General features: G+C 32.2%; 2 protein-coding genes across 2 annotated transcripts; one reads left to right on the top strand and one right to left on the bottom strand.

The window, feature by feature from the left end:
• Positions 1-15,776: 15,776 nt before the first annotated feature.
• Positions 15,777-20,889, top strand: LOC120261613 (ankyrin-3-like). Its single transcript, XM_039269560.1, has 4 exons — positions 15,777-16,174; positions 18,330-18,605; positions 18,811-18,948; positions 19,029-20,889. Exons 1-4 carry the CDS (start codon positions 15,836-15,838, stop codon positions 20,562-20,564), a joined length of 2,289 nt encoding a protein of 762 aa, XP_039125494.1. The 5' UTR covers positions 15,777-15,835; the 3' UTR covers positions 20,565-20,889.
• Positions 20,890-21,252: 363 nt separating this feature from the next.
• Positions 21,253-24,798, bottom strand: LOC120260054 (ribosome-recycling factor). The gene is made up of 8 exons (XM_039267499.1): positions 24,552-24,798; positions 24,324-24,464; positions 24,105-24,220; positions 23,185-23,276; positions 22,944-22,965; positions 22,802-22,870; positions 21,833-21,901; positions 21,253-21,746 (listed from the first exon to the last, which is right to left on the bottom strand). The coding sequence occupies exons 1-8, from the start codon at positions 24,760-24,762 to the stop codon at positions 21,666-21,668; spliced, it is 801 nt and encodes a 266-aa protein (XP_039123433.1). The 5' UTR covers positions 24,763-24,798; the 3' UTR covers positions 21,253-21,665.
• Between the last annotated feature and the right edge of the window lie 43 nt (positions 24,799-24,841).

The following is a 24,841-nucleotide window of genomic DNA, read 5'->3' as shown; positions in this document are numbered from 1 at the left end:
AAGACTCTTTATCTCCACTTAAAATTTTATTTTCTTTTATTTTTAGTTATTATATATATATATATATATATTAAATTTATTTTAATTTGTATACAAATAATTTAAATCATCAAATAAGCATGTCAAAAGAGTGTTGGAAGGTGTGGGGAAAGGGAACCTCGATATTAATTTTGTGCTGATCTATAATTTAATTTATCAAAATTATTGTTATATTTAATTTTTAATATATTTATTTTTAAAATTTTTGTTAACATTATTAAGAGAAATTATTTTAAATTTATAATGAAAGGGGTTTTTTTTAACATTTATTAAAATATTACTAATTTTTAAGTCTCTAACCCATCGGATTTTAAAAAGCCACTAATTTTTTTAAAATCACAAATTTTAAATTAGTTTCGGACAAAATTAAAAGCCACAAATTTTAAATTAATATGAGATAAAATATTGAGAGGTCTATTAAAAAAAAACAACTTCGTTAGTAAAATATATTCAAAATTGTAACTATGTATATATATATAATCAAACTTATTAATGGAAATGATGACTTAGAAGAGCAAGAAGAGTGGTTGGTAGAGAAAGAGAGGGTCCAGCAGAAAGGAAAAAAGGTGAACAAATTTGTCCTTGATTGTTGACATGTCTTAATTAAACATTATAAAAACAAAATGAAAAACTATTTCTTAATTATAAACTTAACCTACTAATTAGTTAAACATATCTTAATGAAAAAGGTAAGGATAACATGAACAGTGATCAAAGAAAAACATAAGAATACATTAAGGCAGTTGGGATGATGAGGTGAGGTGCTTAGTATGCATCAATTGTTTAATCTTATTTTTATTGTTAATTTTAAGTATAATTTTATGGTGTGTAAGGTGGAGTTAATTTTGTAACACATTTGTGATCTCATTCAGCATGTGTTAGATTTTAAATTATACTCTCTCACAATAGAGATGAACATCTTACATCGATATTAATAGACTAAGATATCATTAATATTATTTTATTAAATAAAATTTTAGGATAAATTATAATAAATTGATGATTAAGTATATAAAAGAAAATTATGAGGTTATGGTTAATTGTGTCATTGTTCCATTGGATGTTAGAGAAAATTGATTGCTCCTGTAAAAATGGATAATTGATAATATATATTATAAAAATCACATTTATTTATATCTTTCCACTTTTTAATTTTATGCTTTTTCTTTGTTTATTTTTCTATTTTCTATGATGAAAGAGGAGGGGAGAGTAACTGATAGTTAAATCTTGTTCTAAAATTTTTTAAGTTGATTTTGGGTCCAAAGAGATATATATATATATATATATATATATATATATAAACAATTTTCAAACTTTGTTAGGATATGTATAGGAAAAAACCCCTAAATATTGCACTTTGAACTTAGAATATCATTTGGATTAAGCCAAATGCTAATTTATGATCAATTATTTATTTGCTTTGAATAACACTATCCATTCCACTAAATTAATTAAGATGAAAACATGTAACTTTGAGCTTTGATAATTATTAATCAATTTGATAAATAAAAAAGTGTTAGTTTATTGTCACTTGTTTCTATTGATTTCTCCTTTTGAGTTAGATTACTTCATATAACACTTTTCATTCAATTAAATTAATGAATCTTTTTGAGTTAGATTACTTCATTTAACACTTTCCATTCAATTAAATTAATCAATATGAGAATATAATAAATTAAAATTTGTGCTTTAATAATCAATTCGATCAAAAGGGTCAATGACTTCTTGGTCTATTGGCACAAAGTCCTCTATGTTCATCCCTACTGAGAGGACATATTTGAAACCTATCACATTCAAGATAAGAGCACAAATTTGTTGAGTGATTAATTTCGTTTTATGCACATTTCTGACATGTGCTTGCCCACATTTTAGTAAAAATAAAAAAATAAGATAAAATAGTAGCTTTCTCAAATTTAACATATTCAATATGACAAAAAAGTTACTTTTATTCAAAAATTTTGGGGGAACAATACAATAAAAGACTGGTACATTATTTGATACGGACAGAGAATTATAGTACAATTAACCAGATTTAATTTAAAATGTAGGATTTAATAATGAATGGGCCTAGAGAGCTTATATCCTTGAGATGGGCCCAAAATGCAACTAAAACCAATAAATGGTTTATTTGTTTTAGGGTGGACTTTTTAAGTTGAGTTTTTTTGTTGTAATATTTGATATATAAAATTTGGGGTGTTTTCATGTGCTTATAAAAAATAAGCTCTTACTTTTTTGTTTTTCAAAAACATTTCTATTGATTGTTTTTTTTTATTAAACTTCATAACTGGTTGAAAGAAAGGGCACACCCGAATTAATTATTTCATAAAATAAATATTTATAAAGAAAATTTATTTGGTTGTTTTTTAGTATGTTTTTATTCTATATATAAAGGAGATCTTCAAAAGTAGCCAATTTGTAAACCAACTTTATTGGGTACAACGGCCCATGCTGGCCCATGTTGCCCGGCTGGTTATGGTGCCACATCATAATCTATGGCCCAAAGCACACACCCACGGGCCTTTCGGGGCTAGGTCACGGCCCGCGGCCCGCAAGTTTTGACAATCAACTCCCCCCTCCTCTCTCTGTGTATATATGTTATTAATGGGGTTCCTTTGATCTCTTTCATATATTTTTCTATATATATATATCCTATTTAAACATTTTCTTAATAAAATAAAATAAATCTTTTTATTAAAAATTTGAATAGTCTTTTATTAAATGGTTTTTTGAAAAAAAAAAATGCGAGGAAGTTTGATGAGTCAATGTATATAAATGGATAATGGATGTGTTTTAAACTAATTTTATTAAATAATTTTTCAGTAAAATATATGAAAATATCTTTAGGTTGATGAAAACTAAAGATCACAAACTCATATATATCTCAAATTTTGAGATATTTTATCTCCATTAAAATTAATACTATTTAGTATTTTTCAAATGTAACATTAGTTTAAATTATACCATTTTAAGTACATAATTCTTTTAAGATATTTGTTTGTAAATGTTTCCAAATTTTATTTATTTATCATTTATTTTTTTGATAAATTGGCAACAAATACATTTTTATTTTTTGTATTGTGTTTGAGAAGTTTCAAACTCAAGACCTCCGAAACACAAGTAAAGTATAAAACTATTAAGCTATGTCTTGGTTCTTTTTATTTACCATTTAGGATTTTTTTTAGTCTTTCATTTTTTATTTCTTAAATAAAAATTAAATTAAATTGGTCACAACATGAGCCTAGTTGCCATGCTTTGTGTTGGATCGACCCCAATGATTGGTGAATTAGGGTGACTCTTCATGGTTTAAAAACACAACTAATTTGATATCTTAAATTTTGTTATTTAAAATGTGATGTGTAGGTAAAGAAAAGAAATTTTCAATATTAATTATATATATATATATATATATATATATATATATATATATATATATATATATATATATATATAAGTGGATGAATCATGTTTACAAGATTAGTTATTAATTGTGAAAAAATTATAACTTTGTCTTGACCAATTCAAGGTATTTAAACTACTTGACCAATTCAAGGTATTTAAACTAATGAATTGTATTGAAACAAATGCAATGTTTGCTGTCAAATTATATTCAATCACACATAAGTAAAAAAAAAAAAAAATTGTTGTTAAAAGAAAACAAAATAAAAACAAAAATTGAAGTTAAAAGAAGATAAGATTCCAAAAGAACAGGAAATTGAAACCCTAAAATCCTAACTAGGGTTTAGCCATGATCAAGGTCATCTCATCAAGAAAGAAAAGGTGATCCAATGCACGCTTCATGATGTCCTCAAGACACTTTTGTTTTCTTTTGTCATTGGAACAATGGAACACAAGTTACATTATGCCATCTACCAACAAAGGTCTTGTATGCAACTCATATCTCATATCTTGTGCTTTTGTTGGATCATGTATATATGGAGCTCCATAGTGGTTGCCACTTAATTTTGTGACCATATTTTTAAAAGAGATGATCTATATATATAGCCTAAAACCTAGCCTAGAAAGTTGGAAGACAGAGAGAGCATTGCCACCTCAAAAGAGGAGCATATATATATATATATATATATATATATGTATGTGTGTATAATATTTGCTTCACATTGTGTGGTTTAGGGCACAAGCGCCATAAGTGGGTCTTGATTGGATTACATTTCACATTTTCAAACCATGTATTTATTTATTTTTTTTTAAAATGTTTTTAAAATAAATATGTGATAGAAATTATTTGTAAATTTTATATGTATGATTACTACCACGATAAGTGGATATAATGAATTTATTTCTCACACTGGAGGTTGAATGTTCGACTTCTTTCCATGTGAGTATGTGAATTGTGACGGTTTATCCACATTATATTAATATTAATTTATTAATATAATAAAAAAATATATATTTATATTAATTTATTTACGTATTCTATTATGAAGTTAGTATAAATTTTTAGGTTGATTAGAAATGAAAGTTTTAAATCACGTTTTTTTTAAATAAAAATATAAATATAATAAAATGCATGATTCTATCAAAAATATAAATATGCTCAATTAAAAGTCTAGCATTTCATCAGTTTTCTTATGTGCATTGATTCTATCAAAACATAAAAATATATTTTTTATTTTATTAAATAATTTATAAATTCTTGACAGAATCTAAGTTGCCAATTGGCAATCACACCATGGCAAAGATAAAATCAACAACCACATTACTCTCAAAAAGAAAAACAAAACAAAAAAACAAAAATAACAATATAAAAAGATCATTGAAGATCAAAATTACCATTGTGAAATAATTTTTTTTTCAAGTATTTACGGACATAGTTGTGTTATTATTAATTTAAATCACAACCTTGGATTCTCTTTCTAGTTTTGTATGTTACTCTCCCACAACAGTGCTTTTATTTTTAATAACAAAATAATTCAACAATACATTTATATATCTATACACACACACATAGATATAGATATTATATATATATATATATATATATATATATATATATATATATATATAACAATTTGACAGCTTTGAGTTGCATGCATCAATCATCCAAATGGACAAGAAAATGAGAAAAGTACATGATCCATGTCTCAAATAGTCCACACAACTTGGTAGATACATTCCAAAACATATATCTAGGGTTAGGGTTAGGGTTAAGGTTAAGGGTTAGGGTTAGGGTTTGTATGTCCTACATTCCCATTCACCTTAGCTAAATGCATGATATGTGATCAAGCACTTCACCTATGACAATATTTGGTTTCCCTTCACCCAACTAAATCAATCATAAAACAAAAATTAAGTTAATCGAATCTTTAAATTGTTATAGAATTAAAGAATATTAGGAAAGGATAAACCCTAAACCTAAATGGGGATCTAGCATTAGGGTTTGGAGATGTAGGTAAAGATAGACTTGGCTTGAGAACAAATGATAAATAATTAATGCTTGACTAAGTCTAACTTGAATTGGACCCTACATTATCTGGCATGATAAGACCAACTCTTGACTTAACTTGAATCTAATTTTATATATAATTCACAAGTGAAATGACTTCTCATATATTTTTTTAGGTTTGTGAAAATGCGAGGAAGTCAATGTAATTATTTTATTTTTCCGTATTTATTATGGAGAAAAATGAAAAGAATATTAATAAAAATATTATTATTTTTCTTGTTTAATAGATTTTATGTTGGGCTAGATTAATAAATGATGGGGATAGACTCATGTACTTAATAATGGTAAGTGTTGTTTCTGCTTTTACAAAATTAAATAATAAAAAAAATAAAAAATTGTTCATTTCATAACTTAACTAGAGCAGCTCAAGAGTAAAACTGCTGAAGCAATGGTTTTAAGCTTTTGAATTTTGGAGGCTTTATCGTTAGTTTTAAAATCTTAAATTTTTTAAAAAACCTTGTAAAATTATAATTATAACATCATCCATGATATTTGTCAAAAAAATTAAATAATAAAATTGAGTTATTTATTAAAACCTCTCTATACCCCCATTATCAGTGTTCATTTATAATTTTTTTTAAAAAAACTTTCTATGAACCAAATTATATGTCTACATACATAATTTAAATACTGATTTTTCAATTTAACCTTATCAATCTATTTAAATGCATTGGCTTAATCAGTATTACATTAAGTGCATAATTTTAATTAATTGAGAGAAATTAGTAAAATGAGAAATGTAAATTAAATGTTTATAAAATATTTAACTTTTAACTATTTTTCTTATTTTTAGTGAAAACAGTCAAAGTGGTCACTTATAATGAGACGGAGGAAGCAAATTAAATGTTTTTGTTTAAAATTTAGCTTTAAACATTCAACTACCTTAAGCTCCATCTATGTGATTTAACAATAAATATATTTTACTATAAATTTAAGTACTGATATAAAATGAGGGAAGGATGGAAAAAAAAATTTGTATATAAAAATTAAAAAAGTAACACCATAAGAAGTAGTAGAGAACTCTGAGGTAGGTATTTATAAACTGTGATTTTTTAAATATATTTTGAGTCTGATTTTAATTTTTTTTAAATCACAAACCAAAAAAAAAATTATAATATAAAAACCTTGATTATCTCATCAAACCCTCTATAGCTCCATCCACTCAATACAAATTACAATTATTATTATTATTATGATGATAAAGGAGTAAATTGTTTTGTACTGCAACATTCAAAACAAACAATAATAAAATAGAGAATAGTCAACTTTTTTTAAAAAACTTTCTTAAGCAGGTTTTTAATTAAAAAAAAAAACATACACACACATTAAATAATTTTGGTGGGAATTAAATAAAATGGAGCATTTTATAATGTCCATCCGTAAAAGAATACTTTCATCCACCCCTACCCTAAACCCTAACCACCAAAGAGAAAGACTTTGTTGTTCTAGCTAGTGGATCATGTGATAAAAATGGATTAGGACCATCTCCCCCTCACATGCTGCTTTTTTTTAAAAAAACAAAGAATGCAAAGAAGCATTAGTGACTTTAGTTAATTTATCCTCACTAGGTTAACTAACTAAGATGCCATGACTTCAAAGGCCATGTGATGTGATGTTCCTCTTTGACCATACTCTTTTATAACAAAATTAGAATATGGTTTTGACAGTACGAAACTATTAACTACCATGTGTGGATCCATTGCAAAGTTTCATTATATTCTCATATGTTTATGTGCTTTGTTAATCATTTAAAACCAACCCATAATACTCAAAACCGAATAATCAAAATAATACACCACCTAAATCTTTACCCCTTTTTTTTATTGCAATGATCAATTATGAGCAGCAAGTTTGATTAAACAACATGATCATTGTCACAATAAATATATAAATAAACACTGAAATGTGTAGTATTAAAAATGTACTTTTTTTCTCAATAGAGATAAGTTAAAAGAACCATCTAATTTTAATATTTTTTTCAATTCAAAGAAAAAAATATTTCTTAATTTATGAAATATAAGAAATATATTTTATAATAATTGATAATATATAATGTGTTACATGAATTAATTATTTTAATATTTTGTACTTTAAAATTTATTTTTTTAGACCAACCAACCACCGGCTCTAAACCAATCAATGACTAAGCATGTACCAAGAACCATATAAAGAGGTCAACTTCTCTCAACAAATATTTTTGTTTTTTCAAATTTAAAGATTTAAACTTGAAATCACTTGCTTAATTAATTCAGATCTCTATCATTTTATGTAATACTTTAATTCTGAATTTTAACTATGAGTCAGCTAAAAAAATTTATAAAAATATCAAACATTATTTTCACTTTCTCTTTAAAAAATTTAAAAATAATAATTAAATGAATTGCCATACGTGTGTGTGTGATAGAGAGAGACTAAGAGAGAGAGAGAGAGAGAGAGAGAGAGAGTAGATAAATTTCATGGGAGGTATTATTGTTGGAAAACAAAAATGAGACAATATAATGTGTGCTTGTTTGGTTTTTGTAATAAAGAGGTTGATCGAACATGCATGTTACTACTTATTAGTAATGTTTTGATTCAAAGTGACAATGCAGCGGTCATTCCGACAAATCAGTTGGCGTGCCACGTGCCACCACTACAGCATGATCATCACGTTGCATGCCCATGCATGCAAATGATCCCCGCCATTCACTCTCAACAACTCCACGTACGTACCTGCCCGTCTGATGTGCCCGGACTCTCGCCGGTCATCTATGTACGTCTCATAGATATTTAAATAGCTCCGGTCAATTTATGCGCAATAGACTCATGTTCTAAACAATAATCATATACCAAAAGCATGTTGAATTGTTCTAAATAATAATCATATACCATAAATAAACATAGACTCATGTTATAGTATGATATGAGATATGAATAGTATAAACTTATATATATGAAGTAGTATATTTGGCATCGGTGAAATATCCATATTTGTATTCTTAAATAGAGAGTTAACTACGCTCTTTTTATTTTTAAAATAATATTCATAATTAATAAATTATTCAACATAATTTTGCACAATTTTTGTATGACTGATAGTCGTTAGATAATTGACTAACGATTATCATCAAATATTAGATAATAGTAATTCTAAAGATGTCAGTTGATGATGTTTTGGCTTACATGATTATTTATATATCTGAGACAAGTGAATTATGTGTGCTTATTTGTTTTTAATTTTATAATTAGAATCTTACATGTCTATATAAGTATCTTCGGCTTTATGTATATGTATTGTTTCTTTTGCTTGTTTTTGATATCTTTTTCTTGACCTTGCGAAGGTGTCATATGGATTTGCCTGAAATTAAAGTAAAAGACTAAATTTTTTTTTTTTTAGGTTTTTTTTAGTGTTTTTGCTAAAATCTTGCTTGCTAGGGAGAAATCTATCTAAATGATCTTCTTGAATGGTGGATCTTTTATTTTTCTATTATATATTATGTGTTAATAAAATTAGAGTATTTCATCCATGTTTATAATCATTATTGTATTAACAATGTGCAGAATTAGGTAATATATAATACAAACCTCTATAGTAATTTGAATTATTTGAATAAATGAAATGATTCAAATTAATTTTATTGAAAAGAGCATCGTGATTTTATTTTCTTTATTATTTATTTATTTTTTTATTTTTGTTATGAAGATGGACAAGTCATGTTAGAGATATGCACAAATACAAAGTTGCTATCTTAACACAGTTATTCTCACATCTTCTGTGACTTGAGACTCGAATTCATCTCTTTAACATGACACAATCACTTTAAGTAGGGGATCTAGTGCTAATAGACCAAGAGATCATAGACGATGCCTCTATTTCTATGTCAATTTGAATGATATGGATTTTGTTGTTTGTCTATATATATATATATATATATATATATATATATATATATAATTCTTTCAGGTGAAATCAAATTTCAAAATTATGTATCTTATCTGGGTATACATATAATTTCATATTATATATATATATATATATATAGAAAGAGAAAATTGATACTTTCTTTACAATACAAGTTGTAATTAATTATCTAATTAATTAAGTTTATTTAAAAATAAAAGTTACATTCTTCAAATTAAAAAAAAGAAATATACATACAGAGTATAACTTTTCAGATTAAAGCCAAATCAGACAATAGATTTTGCATTTTCAAAGTAAATTCTAGTGTTCATATATTTAAAGTAGCTACCTAATGTCTTCTTCTTCATCTTCAAGTAGCTCATAACATCATGTTATCATTCTATGAAGCCTTTTTCTTTTAAGAATAAAGTAAAAAAAAAAAAATCTAAGGAACCGGTTATATGGGACCTGGTCTTTTGCTAACAAATTAAAGATCGAGATCTTATATTTGATGATAAATCTACCATAAAAATCACTAAGACAAATTTTTTTTTATATATTTTTTTAAAAAAATATCAATACTAACTTTGTTTTTCATGATTAAATATTTTTTTAATTATGTATTTTAAAAATATAAAAATTTAAGTTTTGAACATTTGGCGGCATCAATATGATTTCTATCATGTTGACTAATTCCCAATAAATATAATTATAATTATTATAGAATAAAACAAGAAGTTAAAGGATGATGATAATGAGATTAATTAAGTTTAATTAGTTAATTACGAGGGGGAGAGCTTGTTATAATCCATTTGTAAGTGAGTGAAGGCAAGATATATAAAAGACGGGGAGGGTGATGAGATCAATGTAACGGAACGGCGTCTTCTTGTCCACTGATTTCTCCGTTACATTTAACGGGAGATGATCCACCGTTGGATGAATGCCACGTAGGATAAAAGAGATTTGTTTTATCAGATCGATGGATTTGCTGCAGGGACGGCAGGCGGAGGACCTGGCGCTTTGTAGGGTGTCTCCGGATTCTGCCACGTGGCTGTCAGATTTGGCTCGGCTCGGCGCGGCTCGGCTCAGGCGGAAGCTGGGTTGATGCCCAACGGCGTCTCATAATTTGTCTTTTATTAATATATATAGATATAAATGTTTTATTAATTGATTATTGACTAATTTAATTTAGTAGTAATTTTGTAATAATTTGTAAATTACCAATGCTTGCTAATTGGTATTGGATCAATTGCGTAAGGTTCTCATTTTGAAAGAGTGCCAAAATTGAAACCTACGCAAAAAGAGGGGTAATGTGTTGTCGAGCTTACGAGTGTGCTTCACATCTGTATTCATTTATGATTTAAAACTTAAATGAAAATGTTTATTGTCTAGTGTCAAAATAATAATAATAGTAGTAATAATAATAATTTGTAAATTTATTGTAAGCAAATATATGATTTTTATGATATTTTGTATCTCTAATAATTATTAAATACTAAGTATGATTTAATTTAATTTACACCTATATATTCATATGAAATTTATGAAGAAATATATCAAATCAAGATTTTGTGGTGAATTTTTTTTTTTTATATATAATACCACTCAGAACTGTCAACATCTTTTATTTAAAAAAAAAATTGAGGCGAAAAAAAAGTTTCTTTTAAGTATCAAGTCTCCATTAAAATTTATTAAATTAAATTTAGTTTTAATTATGTTATACATATATAGTTTAATTTTCTGGCCACAATTTTTTAATTTTAAAATTTAATTGTGTTTGATGACAGTCATGTCATATCACAATATAATAGTTATTATTTTTAAAAATTACTCCTTCATTTCAAAATAATGCGGTTTAAGATATTACACAAGAATTAAAAATAATATTAAGTTTTTTAAAATTTAACATAAAAATTAACCAAATTAGCTATTATTTTTTCAAACTATATATTTCTATCGTTTTAGATAGTTCCGGTGGGTAGTGTGATTAGGAGAGTTACTCAAAAACTCACTAGAATAATAAACACACACACAATCAAGCAAGAGAAAGAAGACATACAAGTTGGTAACCCAGTTCGGCACAATCTTGCCTATATTTGGGGGGCAAAGCCTGAACAAACAATCTACTAAAAGAGGTGATAGAATAAATAGTACAACACTCCCTTACTTTCTTAAGACAAAGAATGCCTTTTTAAGATTGCCCAATGTCTACTCTCCTCAACCCTCACCGAAGGGTCTCTCACTTGTGGCTCATCTTAAATTTTCAAGCAGGATATCTTATATAGACGCATCTACGTCCACTTGATCCTTCAACTTTTAAAATTCTCCGCGGCTTCCTAACTTGGATACCTTCCAAAGTTAGATGTTACAACACCTAGTTGAACATTGCCCACCTTACTGAATATGACTGAGTTCTAGCCAGTTACACCCGAATCTGCGACCTTCAACCTTTCCGATTCCTTTAGTCCGCCTCATAGTAGTTGACTCGACTTGAGCTTCTCCTGCCTGCAGCTGCTTCGTTCCTCACGTCACTTCAGCAAGTCTCCTCCCCCGAGGGGCGTTCCTACCAAGGCACACGCAACCATCTCACCAAAGATGGTCATCGAAGATCTCCCGATCTTCTTTCCAAACTTCGTCCAAGTTTGGTCTTCCCAAATGATCTTCGTTTGACACATGGAAATATTGTTACTAAACTTAATCTCATCTCATCCAAGTTCAGCTTTCAATATCTTCAAGCATGATCTTCAATCATCCATGCTTGGATCTTTAAATCTTCAATTAAATCTCAAGTAATCTTCAATCAATCTTTATACATGATTAGTCTCCTTGAATAGCTCCGCCCATAATTAGCTATTAGATCTTTCTTCAAATTGTGTTGCTGAATATAGTGTTGATAATCATAGTGGCTTATCCTTGCATAACTTAGTTTGTGTCTTCAAATAGCTTCACATCAAACTAAGTTTATCCTTGCCTACCTTAGTGTGTGTCTTTAAATAGCTTCACACCAAACTAAGCTCCATGTAATCTTCATGATCTTTAATTCTTACAAATAATATAACATCTTTCTCTCTTCTTTTAGGTATATCTTTCTAAAAAGGAGTTTTACTAAGGATATGTTCTATTATCCTGTATTTTACCAAGAATAGATAAATATAGCTAAAATGAAACTTACCTTTTTTGAAGAGATCCTTTCAACTTGTTGTACTCTTCAAAATTAATTAATCATCACATGACTTTATTGAGAGGAATTTATTCTAAACATGATCTTTACTTCACATGTTATGACACCTAGCTTCATCCACATCATCTTAGTCACTCTTGTTTTTTGCCAAGTCATCAATGGCATGTCATCTTCCTTTGTTATGTCACCTCTTGGTTTATCATATAATGCCAATCCATATCGTAAGACCTAATATTTTCATTTATATAACTTAGAAAATTGAAGATATGTAAAATTAAAAATAATAATAATAAATATTGTCTTGATATTGTAAAACGATAATTATTTTGAATTTTTTTTAAAAATAACACGTATTTTAGAATTGAGAGAGTATGTATAATTTTTTAAATTTTATATTTTTTATATACTATTGAATACGGTTAAGTGTCATCGACTTGTTGCACGTCGCACTCATAAATACATACATACACATATAGAGTAAGCCATTGACATAATGTAATGCTTAGGAGGACCATGCCTCACTTTCCAAAGGACTACCACCTACCTAAGTTAAGACCTTTAAAAATCAATTAATGTTCATTTAATGAAGATAATAATTAAAGTTTATACAAAAATAAATAAGAAGCCATAATTGCAAGTGTTGAATTGACTAAACAAATTGATCGTCTGTTTGGACTAAGACGGTTGATTGGACGCTGTGCCATCTTCTTCTTTGCTTTTTGGTACTCTTTTTTAAATTCATGCATGGTCGGTCAATATATATAATTACGTTTATTAAGGATCTCATTAATCATATGAGACCATTTAACTCGTGAACTTATCTCCCTGATTCTAGAATTAGAAAATACTCTAATTTCAACATATTAAAATATGATACATATTCTTAATTATAATAGAAAAAATATAATAATATGACATAAGACATATGTCAAAATAAGATAGACTAAAATTAGTATATTTTCTAACCAGAGAAGATGAATTCTTAGCTTGTTGCCTGTGGAGTCCCAGACTCCAGTGCATGTTGCATGCATGCTTTGCATGTTTGGCTTGCGACCAACTTACACCAAATTGGAATGAAATTCACTAATCATTTGATTTTTTTATGAATTATGTTTATGTGGTTTTTATGGAAATAAATTTCATTACTACTCCACTTTTGGTGAACAGTTTCTATAGTCTATGCTGGTGCCACTTTATTGTTTGGTTATTTTTCCATTTTTTTTAATTGTATTTAGCTACTCTTTCTTAATGTATTAATTATGGTTTATTCAATTTTTTTTTTTAAAAAAAATATATGCACACACATAAATATATATAAATTTATATATAATTTTAAAAATATCTTTGTCACAGACTAATAAAACAGAAGTTGCATGTGTTTTTTATGGAAATAATTTTAATTTATCTCTATATTTATGTATACGAGCGTGCGCACATTTATATATATGTTTATGTATAATTTATTAATTTTAAAAATATTTTTGTGATAGACTAATAAAACAAAAACTGCAAATAGTCAAATGTAATATATTTGTTTATGTAGCAATTAGTAAACATATAAATATGATTGTTAAGGATCTAATCAACAATAGAATATAGATAATTCAAAACAAAAGATTTATTTGCTTCTAATTGGTAAAATCACTATTTAAAAATTATTATTAAACATCTTTTAAAACGTTTAATCAGTGTTTGTTTTATTATAATAATTTTTTTTTAAAAAATTATTTCGAAGATGATTATAATATTTTTGACGTCAAATTAATAATTAATTATGATATCTTCATGGATATGGGATAAAAGAAAACCATACATGTATGTAATGATATAAAGCAGCAAGCTAATATGATCTAAATATTTAGGATAATATTTTAATGCATTTATTCATATTTGTGAACTACTCCTATTAAGTATAGATTCAATGTAATGAAAATGCTTCTCTCTCTTTTTTATTATTTTTAATATTATTATTTTTTTAATCTTTTATGGGCATGCCAAATGTTGATCTCTACATAGCTCATGAAGGTGAGCAATAAAGAGCAAAACGATAGACCAAATTAATTAATGATCCAATCAATGTAAAGTGATATGCTATGAATTTAGACGCCAAATTCCCAAACAAAGCCCTTGCTAGTTGCTGCAAAGTCCAAACCATTCTATTGCATATATATAAAAAGATCATCTCAGCACAGTACCCATTCATTGCTGCAGTAGAGATAATTATGAGTTAGTTGGGTTGATTAGTTTAGTTTTGGTTTTTTAAAATATTACTGTAGATTTAGTAGAAATAAAATTATATAGTTCAGATTTATTTAGTTACTGTACATAAATTATTTGAATAGTTCAGATCAAATAACTGTGCATCCAACGGTTGATAGCAACGTTCGTAGATTTCAATTCTACGAACGTGCTTAGATGATTGAAGCTTATAATATTAATAGACCATATTCAATAATAAATCTTATAAACATTAAATATAATAATAAATATTTATATTTTTTAAATCATAATAGCTGGAGAGATAAACTATTTACTACATAAAAAAAAGGTTATTTCGTCTTTTCTCTCGAAAGTCTGAGTTCTAGCCATACTCACTAACCGTACTCTTATTCAATATGATTTTATTGGCCATATTTTCTTTTTATCTAAGCATAAAATAATTTTAATGATAAAATATAGTAAAAATTAAGAACCTAAATATAAAATAAAAAGATGTGAAATAATATTTATTTTATGGAAAATAAATGATTTGATACTTTTCATGATTATTATAATAAACGTAAATGAAACATTTCCTTTTTGTTCCCAATATTTTCTAACTCTTAATTATTTTTCTCTTGAACATGGACCCAAACGCAAAATAGATCCAAACAAATCTGCGCCATTAGTAAAGAACCAAGCCAAGCCAAGCCACGAAGCCGGATTTAGCCGGCCCAACTCCACCTTCTCCAGGTTGTTTGGTGGACCCCAGCCAACCCATCAAATCGTCCTTTCTCACGCTTTTTTTCACCATTTATCCTCAGTTACTAAATCACATTTATTATTAAAATAAATAAATGTTTAAAAATAAAATAATAAAAACAATTAAATAAAAAAATATTAATAAATATTTAATATAAAATAATAATAATAATAAATAATAATAAATAATTATTCAGACTATAAATTAACCCCCTTCTCTGGCGCTCCCTCCTTTCAAGTTTCCCGAGAGAACTAGAAAGAGGTATGCTCGCAGTGGTGCTCTAGGGCTGCGATCTCGCCCAGGGTATCAATGGCGGCGGCGATGATGACGGTGTTCTCCGTCGGCGGAGGTGGAGGTGCAACCGGGAGGCAGGTGTACCCGGTGGATAGCGAGGCCGAGGCGTCTCAACGGCTGGTCGAGGCGACGCATCGTGGTGACGCGCGTGCGGTGGCGGAGCTTCTTATGGATCCCATGGTGGATGTGAACTACCCCGGCACCGTGTGTCTTCGCGGCCGCCGCGCTGAGGTGGTCCTCCGTGAGGAATCCCCCGATGAGGTCCGGATCGAGCTTGAGGAGTTCCGCACCGACGTTTCCGCCCTTTTCCTCGCTGCTAACTCCGGCAACCTCCCCCTCGTTCGCAAGCTCCTGGTACGATGAATCCATCTCTCTTTCTTTCTTTCTTTGATTTTTAATTTTGTTTTCGATTTCGATTTCGTTCTTGTGATCGGGATGGTGGTCAATGTCTCGCTCTTCGTTTTTTCCGCCATTTTTGTTTATTTTTTAAATTTTTTTTAGTGATTATTTTCCTTTTTTTTTGGGCATTTTTATTTGCAGAAAATTCGGTTTGGGATCTAAAAACGTGGAATTTGTTCCTTTATTTATTTTTTTTTTTTGTGATAATTGTTGTATTTTAACCTATTAAATTCCTCTTTTACCCTTGCCGTATCACGGTAACCAAAGTGCGCCGGCGGCGTACCACACACACACTCACACAGGTTCACTTGGTCACCGTACACCGCATTAGAAGGATCCGCAGCCTTAAAATGTTAAACTTCAGCTGTCCAATAATGTCACGCCACGTACGTCTACTCTCCTTTGCCCTCGAGTTTAGGTTTCCGTGGTCCCCACTGTTGTAGCCATTCTCAGCTTGACACGTCAGCCATGTGTTTATAATACCCTGAAACTCGTGACTCCCGGGTGGTACGTATTTAAGTCATGGTACAGTCCGGAACGATCTGGACCGTCGATCAAATCTCAATCTCAGCAGACAGTCACGTGACTGACCACGTGGCATTCAATGCTCACACACACACACACACTCTCTCTCACTCACTCTCACTGTCCATTGTGGATATGCGAAGGAATGAGAGAAAGGTTCATGGTTGTGATGTGTGGGATAGTGACCGTAGGATTGACCGGAGATTTGGGGTTGTTCTTGGCCGGGGACCAAGGATCCCGGCGGTTTTGGTTGGTGGGATTTGTGGGGCTTTGATGGGGTTGGACACTTTCGGTGGGATGAGCTCGTGCGGTCTTTCCAACCCTTGATTTGTCTTGGATCTTTCTAAGACGTTACTCATTAAGTGGTCTTTGAAATAGTCCTTTGAGTGAGACTTATTCAAACTTATGGCTGTGCCTTTAATTAACCCATATAAGGGCCCTCTTTCTTAATGTTTTTGCGTCTTAGCAATGAACACTTCAATTTATAGAACTTTTATTTCTGTACGTTTTTTTTTGTTTAATTAATGTTTTTTTTAATGATTTTTGGTGTGAATATAAGTCATTTTTTAGGGTAAAAATTAAATTTTTAAGCATGATGTTAATGAATGTTACACTTGTCTCGTTTTTTTACTGAATGTATGTTTCTTTCTTTTGTTTTCAATAATTTTTACTAATGTATGTCATATCCACAAATATCTCTCTTTATTTCCTAGATTACAAGACTTTTCTTTCCTTTTGTGTGTGTGTGTGTGTGTGTGTAATCAATGATTTTTATTGTTTTGGTTTGAATCTTATGGATTTTGAGACAAAAAACTAAATCTTTAAACTTGATGTGAATGAATATATATATATATATATATATATATATATATATGCATCTTCCTCCTATTTTCATTATCTTCATGGCCCTCTTTCTGGAAGTTCTTTTTGCTGCATCCCATCAACAAATCTGTTACTTTATCTCAGTTTCTTTGTTTAATGCTTAACTAAAGTTTTTTTAATTGAACTTTAGTATGAATCTATCTAGCAGTTTATGATCTTAAAAATTAGATTTTTATGGATGATGTGTATGGTTTCTTTTATTTTTCCTGTGCACCAATCTATCCACCAGTCCAAAGTAACTTACTTTTGTCGCTGTGTCCTTGTCAAGATAAAGAAGAGAAACTGAGCAGTGCTTTGATGAGCCTAGCGACCCCTCCTCTTCCCCATCAGCCCTTCTAATGTCTCATTGTATATGTGTGTCCCCCAACAGCAGAAGCATTGTAGGTGCACTCACATCGCCACTATTATTTTCCCCCTTCCAGCTGTGATTGATCACTGATCAACATACACATACACACAAACATGGTTACTCACAAATCACTGTCAGTGTCCCAGAACATGTATAGAGACACAGGCCAACATGCCCTTCCTGCCCCAGCCCTTCATATTCAATCAGACGGCCATAAAACGACACCAAATCTCAGACCCACTTTTCACTGAGCATATCTCTGGTTCCTGTCTTTGGTATATCTTCATGACCATGCCTGGCTTGACAGTGTAGTATTGATGGTATTTTGTATGGTTTTGCTTGAATGATGTGCAGAGTGTGGGGGCGGATGTGAATCAGAAGCTGTTCAGGGGGTATGCTACCACTGCGGCGGCGAGGGAGGGACGTGGGGATGTGCTGGAGCTGTTGCTCAGGGCCGGCGCTGCGCAGCCGGCTTGTGAGGAGGCCTTGCTTGAAGCCTGTGCGCATGGGCAAGCTAAGCTTGCAAGGTTACTCATGGACTCTGACCAGATTAGGCCAAATGTTGCTGTCCATGCTCTTGTCTCTGCCTGTTCCCGGGGTTTTGTTGATGTGGTGGACACCCTGATCAAGGTAACTGATTTTTTTATTTTTTATTTTTTTAATGGGAATATGGAAAAACAATGACATGATAACCCAGGATGCTGATATAGTCGTCTATAGATGAATTTTTATTTATAGAAGTTGACACATGAATGACCAGTATTTGAACAGATGAAACACAAAAGATGATCGTATTAATTGATGATCATGTAGTGTTTTCATGAATTGCATGCAGTGTGGAGTAAATGCATATACTACAGACAGAGTTCTACTTCGTTCCTTGAAGCCATCGCTGCACACCAACATTGACTGCACAGCCCTTGTTGCTGCCATTGTCAGCAGGCAGGGCGCTGTTGTCCGGCAGCTATTGCAGGCATGAATCTCAATTGTTGCTCTTTCTATTCATAGTTTATATGTTCTTATCAATCTAATACATCATTGTATTCATTTTAGGCTGGTGTTAGAAAGGACTTGAAGGTTAGCCTGGGAGCATGGTCATGGGACACCACCACCGGTGAAGAATTCCGGGTTGGAGCAGGCCTTTCAGAACCTTACAATGTGGCCTGGTGTGCCGTTGAATACTTTGAATCCACCGGTACCATTCTCCGTATGCTCCTGCAGCATCATTCTCCCAACACCTTGCATTCCGGCAGGAGCCTCCTTCATCATGCCATCCTCTGCGGCAATCACCGGGCTGCTGACACTCTCTTGGCCTGTGGAGCTGATTGTGAGCTCCCAATTAAGACTGCTCGTCGGAATGAGTTCCGTCCCATCCATATGGCTGCGCGGCTTGGCCACGCCAAGGTCTTACAGAGCCTCATTGATACTGGCTGTCATCTTGATTCAAGAACAGAATGTGGAGAGACAGCATTGATGCTCTGTGCACGCTTCAAGCGGGATGACTGCCTTAGCGTTCTTGCTTCTGCTGGGGCTGATCTTGGGCTCGTTAGCTCCAGCGGCTCGTGTGCAGCCCTCATTGCGTCTTCAAACAGGTGGGGTGATGTTTACCAGGAAGCATTGCTTAATGTTATACGATCAGGGAAAATCCCTCGCTCCAGTAACCCCAACATCTTCTCGCCGATGATGTTTGCTGCTCATTATGGTGATGTCCCAGCCCTCGAAGTGTTGGTGATGCACCCAGATATCAACCTTGATGAGCAGGATGAGAATGGGTTCTCCGCCATCATGATCGCTGCGCGTGAAGGCCATGTTGATGCTTTCCGTTTCCTAGTCTTTGCAGGGGCCAATGTGAAGCTCTGCAACAATGCAGGTGAAACAGCCATTGCACTCTCTCAGTCAAGCAAGAACCATGATCTGTTTGAGCAAGTGATGCTTGACTTTGCATTGGAGAAGGGCAATGCTGGAGGGTTCTACGCACTGCATTGTGCTGCCCGCCGTGGAGACATGGCAGCTGTTCGTCTGTTGACCAACCGGGGCATTGACGTGAATGTCCCTGACGGTGATGGATTCACTCCATTGATGCTTGCTGCAAGGGAGGGACACGGCACAGTATGTGAGCTCTTGCTCGCATGTGGAGCTCAGTATGATATCAGAACACCACAAGGAGATACAGCATTGTCGCTAGCACGAGCAAACAAGACGTTTGGTAATCCCGCAGAAGGTGTAATACTAGACGCAATGGCACGGGATCTAGTAACACAAGGATGCCGAGTAAAGAAACACACCAAGAAGGGCAAAGGGAGACCACATAAGAAAATGCTGAAGATGGTGGTGGTGGCCGGAGTGTTGCGGTGGGGTAAGGCAGCTTGTCGGAATGTTGTTTGCAGGGAAGCTGAGGTCGGGGGAAGTTCGGCATTTGTTAGAAACAGGAAGAGGAAAGGAGATGCATATGAGACAGGACTCTTCAGAATAATAACCACAAAAGGTAAGGAGTTTCATTTTGTCTGCCAAGGAGATGAGATGGCTGAACTCTGGATTAGAGGGATTAAGCTTGTGACGAAATCGGTTTTCGGAAAGAGTGGTATGTAATAAAATGGTGAGACATCAGGTTGATATGTTAACAAATTGTAAAGGAAGTTGTGGTGGGGGGTTGTGGATGGGTGCTTAGCATGAGTTGCAGTGTAGTAGTCTTCATCTTGAAGTCTAGGGTTCTAGTTCACCTGATGTATGAGTTATTGGGAGAACGTTGATGTTTTAATTCTCCACTGTTATGTATAGCAAGTTCACAAATGCCATGGCAGTGGTACTCAAATTGGATCAGAAGTTTCACACAAGATAATCACATTTGTAATGAAGAAGAAAAGAATTAAATGATGGATTCCGTAAATACTTGTAAAAACATGATTGGCCTACAAATCTAGTTTTGCTAATACAAGAACTTTCGCTGTAATAAAACTATATAGCTTGTTCATGTAGACCAATGCTAGGTGTCTATTTGATGATATACACAACAAGATAAGAGACTTCATTGGATACCTTCTGTTCATGTTGCACATGTATAAATTGAAATGTGAATAAAGGAAAAACGAATGATGATAACAAACAGAGACATCCAGACAGACGCAGATGAACAGAAGACATTGAACTGCAGCAGCAAAATTATTAAAGAAACAATACACATGTGCAAACCTGAGTATGGACAAACATATGGCCATTATTTGCATCAAGAGACAGGTGATGTTCTGATTCATTGCTCAAGTAACCAAAAAAAAAAAAGTTGCTGATAAACTTGGAGTCTGTCCTACTAACAAGTGTTAAATGCGATACAGGAAACCACATGGATTATTCTCAACAGCATCATTTACACTGTCACCGTAAAACACAATGCAGATGATGCCTGACAACTCGCCATTGCCAAACAAAATCCCTGTCTATTACAAGCTCAAAAACTGACAACAGCATTGCAGGGATCAACACTCATTCCAAAAGAAATACTATTACCTATGTCTGGCCAACTCACAACTGCAGTGATGTTTAAAAAAAAACAAACTTAGTCATCTGAGACTTATTAAAAAAAATTTCTATCTTGTGACTTCTATTGTATCAGTATCCATAATGTTCACATAAAAACATTGCACAACAAGTACCAATGGAAAAATCACGTGATGATCTAGCCTCAAGAAATAGCACCTAACTTCCACTGATCTCCTTCTCTTTTGCCTTGCACATGTCATCAGCTGTTTTAACAAATCGCTTGGTCATCTCATCAACCTAAAATGAGAACAACATAATTAAGATAACCGATAGCCCTTAATATCTACATTAATTTAATGGAAGACAATAAAAACGCCACATACTTCTTTTTCCAGCCTCTTTATGTCATCCTTGGGAAGACTTGATGCTGCCTTTTTAATTGAATCCAACGCCTACAAGACCAAGGATTATTCATCACTGACTGATGAGGAAATGTACCACTCGACTTATGAGCCAGGCAACTTTATAGAGTAAATATGATAGATTTCAATAAAACCGGATGTCAAAAATGTCACCTTTGGTAATACCCCTTAACAACAATGATGGACAGATGTATATTAAGATAGAATGATTGAGATAGGTATATGCCATGTACCAAGGATGATTATGAATTTCACTAATCACTATCTAAGGATTGGTCATTCGGTAGCCATGAGCTGTTTTCTGCAGTATCATTAATGATCTAGTAGATACCCAAGTTCATGATGGTTCCATCTAGCAACTAGCACCTTTGTTAAATGGAAACCAAACATATTATCTAGACTTAGTTCAACCCAAATGCTCAAACTTACAGAATGAGAAACCTAGAATTACATATTCAAACATATATATTTTCCAAATTAACCAATATGGGATTTTGGTTACTCTAACACGCCTCCTTGATACGTGCTAGCTTACTTTAACTAACCGTGTTGTAAACAGTCCAAACAAAACAAGCTTTAATGCTATGTGCAAACCAAACATATTATCTAAACCCGATTCAACTCAAAAACTTAAGCTTATACAATGACCTAAGCCTATATATATTCAAATCTATATTTTCCAAATGAACCATTGTGGGACTAGTTATTACCCTAATAGTTACCACAACAAAAAGTCTGCACCAAAGATATTAACTTTATGAAAAAGAGGCATCCAGGGTTTTGCAAAGTGTGTGAGTCAACTTAAGAAATTAAATTCATAACTGTATAGTTCTTTATCGTTATTTGTCTACCATGCAACCTTACTTTCCATAATTAAGATAGTTCTAAAGAAAAGCACTGCCTACAATTTGCAATAAGTTGCTTGAATACCTTTTGACGTGCTCGTCGGATACTTTGCTTAACATCTTCAGCTGATTTAGCAACCACTTTACACAGTGCCTGGTAGGGGGATACCCAAATAAATCAGAATCATGAAAAAAAAAAAGAAGAATATTGTTCAGTATAAACTTACCTGCACGTTTTCCTTGGTTAGCCTGATAAAAGGTTTACAGCAGAAAACACAAAGCAAAGAATTAGTCACTAACATAATGCAAAGTACCAAAGCTTATTAGGCAATATTGCAGTATTGATATACCAAAACGGAAAAGAGAAGGGAGCAGTATATGTGTATCCATATCTTGCTTAATCTAAACATGCCCACTTGGTTCGATTATCACAATAGAACATTGTTACTCGGAAAATGTCAAACTTACGGTGGGATTGCCGCAATTAACCTTTGACTATCTGGAGTTGGATTTATACCCAATGGAGATGAAACAATAGCCTGTTCTAGTGCCTTCAAAGTCTACATGAAACAAATAATTATAATATTAGTATCTTGATGGCCAAAATATTAACATGTATATCATTACAAGAAATCCATGGATCTACTTTTCTATAAAAACAGATATCCAGATGGTTTGAACCAGTCATGTCCCATAGAAATGAACAATAAATAGGGGAAGAAATTTTATTTATACAAATTAAAAAAAAAAAGACAGTAATAGTAGGGCTTATGGTAAACCAATATAAACAATTTTATTAAGGTATAAAATTTTCCAAATGTCACACTTTTTGCACCAAAGGTCCAGTTCCAACACCATTTTTCTTATATAATCACTCAATATAAATGTTATAGATGGTAGTTTTTCATTTTCCTTTTTTTTACATGCAGCAGGTTAATTAATAGAGGCGGGTTGAAGTGACACAGGACCCAGTTCACAACATTTATCCCGACATATTGATACTGAAAAATAAATGCTACCATTTCATCAGAGCTAGTGGGAGTGAATTTGTCAATATAATCGCTTAACCTCACCAACAACTGAATAATGCATGTCAGTAAGGTAAATTGCCAGATAAAATTATCCTCAATTGATAACTTGCAACATCTTCAGAGACTCAATGCGTAACATCTAAGACTTACCAAGTGGGGAATATGGCCACAGATCAAAATAAGAGACAGAGAGCCAAAAGGTAGAAAACAGACAATGAATGCAAAATTAGTAAAGCACCATAAGAAGAATTCATTTGCCTAAATCATGCATGGTTAAAAAAACTAACAAAGTTTGAGATTAAATCAAACAATTCAAAAATAGAAAAAGCAAGAGATAAAGTTCACAAAACCCATTACATTGGGATCATAAGGCATCACTGAGAGCGTCTGCGCATCAATGACAGACACAACTGCAACACGGTTCAGAGACAACTTCACGCCACCTGTCTCCACAATAACATGATCGAGCATTCCTACAATTGCACAAAACCTCAACCAATTCCATCATAAATTCCAAAGCTCACAAAACAACATCTTTGAAGCAATGCAATGCAATCCAATCAACATAAATAATACCAGCAGAAGCTCTCCCAGTCCGGAGCTTACTCAACTCCCTCGCCAAAGCCACGACTGCTGCATCCATCTGCGACTGCGCCGTTGTCTTCACAGGCCCCATGTCAGGAACCGCTCGAACCGTATCACTCTCATCCTCATCCTCTACAACAAGCAATCCGGATACTCAAATCAAAGTTTCAACGAAGCAAAAGAGATAAAAAAAAATGGATAAATTCACCGATATCATACTCGATTTGCGGCCCTTAGCGAGGCCTCTTCGGTTTCCCACAAAGAAATTGAAACCCAATCGATCGGCAGGGCAATTGTCCCGAAGAGGAGCTTCTCTGACAATCTCGCCTGTGAGGAGCTTGGGAAAGTGAGATAGAGTGCGGAAATGGCGCTGATCTCGGAGAGAGAAGAGCGCTTTGGACGAGAGAGCTCGCCTGAGAAGAAGCGCCATTGCTGGGAGCTAGGGTTTCTCAACGAGCACCGAGATTACCGCCAAATAGACCTCGTAACGGGTCGGATCCTAATTTAAA

The sequence above is a fragment of the Dioscorea cayenensis genome, chromosome 5, assembly GCF_009730915.1.
Source record: "Dioscorea cayenensis subsp. rotundata cultivar TDr96_F1 chromosome 5, TDr96_F1_v2_PseudoChromosome.rev07_lg8_w22 25.fasta, whole genome shotgun sequence".
Classification (NCBI taxonomy): domain Eukaryota; kingdom Viridiplantae; phylum Streptophyta; class Magnoliopsida; order Dioscoreales; family Dioscoreaceae; genus Dioscorea; species Dioscorea cayenensis.
This window is presented reverse-complemented; position numbering and strand designations above follow the sequence as displayed.

Excerpts from the sequence above, each read along its gene's own strand:
- LOC120261613 (XM_039269560.1), top strand. The coding sequence starts at position 15,836 with ATGGCGGCGGCGATGATGACGGTGTTCTCCGTCGGCGGAGGTGGAGGT. Across the intron at positions 18,606-18,810 it reads TGGTGGACACCCTGATCAAG|TGTGGAGTAAATGCATATAC; the intron begins GTAACTGATTTT and ends AATTGCATGCAG. Across the intron at positions 18,949-19,028 it reads TTGTCCGGCAGCTATTGCAG|GCTGGTGTTAGAAAGGACTT; the intron begins GCATGAATCTCA and ends TATTCATTTTAG.
- LOC120260054 (XM_039267499.1), bottom strand. The coding sequence starts at position 24,762 with ATGGCGCTTCTTCTCAGGCGAGCTCTCTCGTCCAAAGCGCTCTTCTCT. Across the intron at positions 24,465-24,551 it reads CGCTAAGGGCCGCAAATCGA|AGGATGAGGATGAGAGTGAT; the intron begins GTATGATATCGG and ends TGCTTGTTGTAG. Across the intron at positions 23,277-24,104 it reads TGATGCCTTATGATCCCAAT|ACTTTGAAGGCACTAGAACA; the intron begins GTAATGGGTTTT and ends TGTTTCATGTAG.